This window comes from Fistularia commersonii, chromosome 18 (assembly GCF_037954325.1).
Source record: "Fistularia commersonii isolate RoL2024-O1a breed Wild chromosome 18, RoL_Fcom_v1.0, whole genome shotgun sequence".
Taxonomy (NCBI): Eukaryota; Metazoa; Chordata; class Actinopteri; order Syngnathiformes; family Fistulariidae; genus Fistularia; species Fistularia commersonii.
The window spans coordinates 9,775,370-9,781,369 of record NC_141301.1 but is presented as its reverse complement, the minus strand read 5'-3'; the positions used below and the strand labels follow the sequence as shown (position 1 = coordinate 9,781,369).

Below are 6,000 nucleotides of genomic sequence, written 5' to 3'. Positions count from 1 at the left end.
TAACTTTGCCTGCGTGTCTGCAGGACGGACTGGCAAAGGAGTTGTGTTACACTGCCTGACAGGCCTTATACATGTTTCATTTGCTACTCTCATAACAGAAGCCCCCTTTGTTATCTAATCCACCCCTCTTCCCCCCCACCCTGAATTTACTGCCACAAGGCTGGTCTACAGTCTGTCAGCCAGCAACCGAACAGATAGATATCAAGGAACGGATGCAAAGCAGCACCGACGAGTAGGACACAACGTATCGGCCGCCACGCTTTTCAACTGTCCTTTCGGCCTTTCAAATAGTGCTGTGTGTGGGGGAAATTTACAAATATCCTCAGTGGTGCCTCAGCATTTAAAGACATACTCCTAGCTTTTTAGAAGCTGCAACATTTATAATTTTTAAAGAAAAAGAAAAGGACAGAGGGGACTGGGCCGTTCTTTTTAGACGACTAGTCAGGACTATGAGCGACACTCTAAGACCGCCATCACTCCAGGTGAGCATCCCAAGCGATGCCCCAATTTATTCAGATGGAGGTAACAACGGCGTGTCGGACGGCTCCGTGAGATCCAGCTCCTCGACCCCAACGCTCCGCCGCAAGCGCTTCAAGATGCGGCGCATGAGGAACGTCCCCAGCGAGAGGGAGCTGGAAAGGGTTCGTCTGACCGATGGTCACCTGAAGGCACGATCACGTTCCGGTTCCAAGGAGTACCTTCAGCTGCCTTCCATTGAGATCACACCGTCCAGCGATGAAGATGCTCCGTCCTCATGGTCTCGTTGCTCTACGCCCAGCGCATCTCCGAGACGCAAGCGTTTCCTGTTGAGGAAGTGGCTGAAAGTCAGAGAGAAGAAGGAGCAAGGCAGTGAGAGCAGGTTGGTATGGGACCTTCCCTGTTTAACTCCTTCTGACCCCTTCTTCTTCCCACACATCCCTTTACTCCATGCTGCTTCTAAGCTCCTTTCACTGCTTTAATGTGATGTATCACTAATTTATTGAGAGTCAGGCCATGGCCATGTCAAGTCAGATGTTTCACAATAGGACACGTCTGGTGCAGTGTTGGTTTCAGCATTTAGCGTTTGATGCTTGTTGTCGATTGAGTCTTTCAAAGACCTCACGTAGTAAAATACAATGACAAACAGGGATGATTTTTCAGGCCTTTTCTTCGTAATATCGTGGTCAGCTCAAATCAAAAAATATATCTGAGGGTGAAAAATGCAAGCATGCGTCTGTTATTGTTGTTAAGTAGTATTTTGTATGTGTATATTGATGGGCTCATGCGTGATTATTTGTGGCACACTATTTCGCACGATTCTGATTATTTTAACGGAGGGTGACCAAAATGATGTAGATAGAAAAGCAAGGGAATTTATTTTTTATAGAAATATAAAGCAAGAGGTCGAGCTGAGTTAAAAAAAAAAAAAAGAAATGTTTAGTTACTTTCGGTTCACTGTTGAACTCTTAAAAAAAAAAAAAAAATGATTGCTGCATGTTGCAGTACACGGCTCAGTTTAAGTTATAAACAGTTGTTTGTGGATTGTACATAATTTGGCTGCTCTGTTCCCTGAGAAGAGGTCATTAGTTGCCAGAACTGTCAGGTACCTCAAAAAAAGGCGTCCAAGACGAAGGGGTTTTACAAGGCAGGAGCATTTAGAGCTTAAAGGTTGGAGGAATGATCATAATGATTCCAAAATCTGTTTCTTCATCTTTGGCTGGCTCTTCCAGACTCAGATACAGTAAGTGAAAGATCACAAAGGTATCACAGAGTGAATCAATTAATCAATTAATCTTTTTTTTTTTTTTTTTTTTGCTCTAATAATCTCTTTAGCTGAGATAAAGTGATGTAAAGTGATCTAAAAAATTTCAAGCTCAAGGGGATGTGCTTTGAACAAGGCGAAAGGAAATCGAATTATCCTTTCATTAGGTTTCAACAAGCCTCATAATAGAATTCGGCGAAAGTTATGTGTGTTATCAAAAGTGTTTTATCCTCAACAAACTACAACAAGTTCAGTTGGAAAAAAAACAATGATCATCTGACAGTTATTATTCCTTCTGACGCATCCGCCGCCTTTGTCGCATCCTCAGAGGTCGGTTATCCAGATGGCGGAGAAGCAGGTTCATTACTCACACCATTAAAGTTGGAGAGGAAGAAAGCGTCTCTCTGGAGGCCCGATCACAGAATCCTGACAGCAGTCTCGTGTGTGAAATGCTGTCACTATATCCAGCGCATCATGAGTATATCTCTGGTCCAAGAATGTAGTGTTCTGCTTATATATTACTACGTTTTCTTGTTTACTCTGCATGCTTTGTGAAGGGAACAATCTATTGCATTACTTGGGGCGGGAAACAAATTGAAAATATAGAAATTATGAAAGTGTCAAAGTCTTTACAAACTGGGAACACAGTTTGCCACTGCACACATTATGTTGCAGATGGGAATTCTTTGTCTAATTAATAATGATTAATTATTATTAGTTCAAAATGGTTTTATTCATATTTCCTCATTGATGGATGTACAGATTGGATAAACACAAGATTAAAATGCATTCATCCTGTATTTCACTTTAGTTAAGCAGCACTGTGGAAAACATACATTATAAAGTCACTCTTACTTCACTCTGTTTTTTACATGGAAGCTTAAAGTTTCCTCACTGTACTCGCCAATAATTGGCGTCAAGAGGATATTGTCACACATCTTCTTGAAAAACCAGACCGCTGGTGAATTAACAAACTTTTTTTGTATTGTTGAATGTGCAAGCTGCCTCCTAGCTCAAATGTGCATGCATCTTTCAGGACAGTAACATATGGTCTTTGAGCAAACAACACAGCTTAAAAATAAGAATAAGCTTCTACAATGTCAGTTGTTAGGTGCTTGTATTTGGTACGATTTTGAATGTTCCAAGTTTAGTCATTTAAAACAGTTTTACAAGTCTACACCACCCCTTTCTAAAGTGACTTAAGTCAAACTTCATTACAGGCCTGGCTTTTGACTGCGACATCAGGTTTACAAGGTGTTCTGTCAAAGTTTGTTTTTTCTTTTTTGTATTGTACCACTGAACCTTTACCCTTTTTCCAGAACAAAAAAGGCTGCCTCGCAAGCAAGGATTCCCTGAAGTGAGAAAAGTTATTGGGTGATTTCGGTTAAAATATCAGATAATTTAATCACAGTTTTAAGTATTAAAATGCAATGTTTAGACAGAAAATGTATTTATTGTTTAGACTTCTTTTTTTTTTCTTTTTTCCTCCCCAAATTAGCAGAAAAATAACACTCACTTTGAATTGATCCCCTAAAATCAATCTTAAGAATATTATTTGATCCAGTCCAAAATGAATTTCGATCAGCGGTCCATTTTTATCTATTATTTGCACATGCTCAAATCTAGCATGTGCAAAAAATTACTTTTTTAGAGTTACGTCAATTAGATATTTCACTTATATCATAAAATGTGATATGTACTTAAGTCAAACTTTTTTTTGTATTCACACCATATTACTTATTAGCCTGACTCTTGACATGACACCACTATGATGTGCTGGACAATTACTGTTTAGTGCACAAAGTGTTTTCTCCGGGACTTTGACTTAAAACCTCATCTAAGTGCACAGTTAATGTTCAGTCATGGAGGAGTTATATAGTCAATGAAATACTTGCCACACATTTATAAGGTCCCGTTGGAGCGTTGCTATGCACCTGAGCTCACAGGGGAAGAAGAAAGAAATACTGTAAGTAGTCAATTTTTATAACAACAGAGCTAAAAGATTGTTTGTATGTTGGTCTTATAATGACCGTGTTGGGGTTCATACAGCTTATATTGATTTATATATGTCTGAGGCAATGCTGTGAGATTGGTTAATAGTTTTATAATACATGAAGTGCAGGACTCCCCCCATTTTACAGTGCAGTGTACTTTTCTTCAGAGGCTGCTTTCATTCCAAAGTGATTCTGTGATGGCGGATAAATGATCAAATCAAATTTTGAGTTTAATCTTCTTTGACATCAAACTGAATCTTTTTGATCACCGAGTTACTCTTTCCAAGCCATTTGTTCCCATTTGTCTCTGTAGTTGGATAGTTATATTTGTCTGTCCAGCTTTATAACCCTGTTATGCAAGATTTTATGTCGGGAAATGTTAGTTGCTGGCAGGCAACATGAAACCTGTTCTGCTGTCAGCGATGTAGATTCTGCCAGCCTCCATCTAAATCCAAACCTTTTTAGTATTTCAGGCACACATCCTTTAACAGGGATTTTTTTCTGTTTGTTTGTTTTAGACTGTTTTGCATTTTTATTATTTCGATGTGTATCCTTTAGAAGCATTAGCAGTTGCTAATCACTGAGATGTTGTGATAAAGTCCATCACATTCAGTGTCAGGAAGTTTCATGCTACCAATTGCAGCTTGTATGGAAAAAACAAGAAAGCTTCAAATCAGATAATATAAAATTTAAAAATGGATCCATGTAAAGGCAACAATAGAAATGATATAATTTAGATAGGGAAAATACAGTTTAACATAGTTTCATTCCAAAGAATGCTACTAATCTCCACAGAGAGTTTATAGCTATTGCCAGTTTTCAGCTGTTTTCCTAGAAAAATATAAGACAAAACAATCAAACTGTTAAATAGGATAAGATAATATTTGTTGATAATACGAATAAGCCATAACACACATCACAAGATACATAATATACATACATGCTTACTACAGGTATATTTGAAAACATTAGAATAAGGTGAAAAATGAGATGAGTGACAAATAATAATGATGTTTTTCATGATATTCTTATTCTTTGAGACAATTCTGTATTTACACAACCATTGATTTAGACCTTTATGGATGTAGTGCGAGAAGATATGACGCTAGTTGTCGTGAGAGAGGAGGATACAGAGAATAGGGTGAGATGGAGAAAGTTGGTTTGCTGTGGCGACCCCTGAAGGGAAAAACCAAAAGGGGAAGAAGATGATTAATTTAGACCTTGAAAAACGACAAACGTACTAAGACTGCATTACACAGTTCAAAATACGTCAAAATCAAAATACTTGTCTTTACATGGTACATCGTACTGATATCTACCCTAAAACCCTACCAGTTAAATGTGTCCTCCATGGAGACACTGAAAATTAGTGGGTACAGCTTTGTTTTTGTTGTAGCCTGCACTTGACCTTTTGCTATGAACAGTTTTAAATCAGGAACTAAATTTAATTTCACTTGGCAATGGCATCCAGAGTTGACAGCCCATGATGGAGAATTCGGACTGCCCGAAATGTGGATTTACGCTTTGGTGTGAACAAAGATCGATCGGTCGTACATTGCTTCCAATTCGTCCCAGAAAAAATGCAGAATAACACCAGTATATCATCCGTCTGCCGCTGAATGTTTAGTTGTCATTGAACACGGTCTGCAAATCAACAGCACTATATGCAACCGCTCTATCTCCTGTGATCATGTTCAAAGTGCAAAGCCATTAAATCTTCATGAGCAATAAATTATTTAGCCAGAGTTCCTGCTATAGTAACTTTCTGTTCTTTTGATTTTTCCAGTGCACTTGCACAAAAGGGCAGGATGGCAGCTCAAACACTTGCACAAAATGAACGAAATTCATCTGCCTCCTTGGCAGCTGCTTCAAAGGATACATGAATGTGGATGTCATCCAAGGGACTCTGCCCAATAGAAACACAAATTACGGCGGTTTCCTCCTGACAAGATGCAAATTTTCCCAAACATTCATTAATTAATTGGTTGCCATTGGCAATCAGAGCCTGACTTATTTATTGTCAGTTGATATTTTTTGGCTGATACAAGCCTGTCATATTTTGGATTTCTTGGTGTCAACTTGGAAGTCAGCAAATGAGAAAACTTTATATATATCTGTTACACATAAATATCACATCAATGTGAACAAAAACAACAATTTAGTAGAATATGGCTGCATGTCAGGACATCGAATGATTACCTTTTTATTAGAAATATAAACTATAGCTGACCTCATTATCCTGTTCCAGCATATCATGATCATCAA

General features: G+C 38.4%; 1 protein-coding gene across 4 annotated transcripts in view; it reads left to right on the top strand.

Moving 5' to 3' along the window:
• Window positions 1-449: 449 nt before the first annotated feature.
• gramd1bb (GRAM domain containing 1Bb) overlaps window positions 450-6,000 on the top strand; it is a 68,395-nt gene continuing 62,844 nt past the window's right edge. For all 4 annotated transcript variants that reach the window (XM_086164214.1, XM_086164213.1, XM_086164212.1 and 1 more), the window contains exon 1: window positions 450-859. In XM_086164214.1, the coding sequence (XP_086020340.1) occupies window positions 450-859 (410 nt within the window). The remainder of the gene's footprint in view (window positions 860-6,000) is intronic.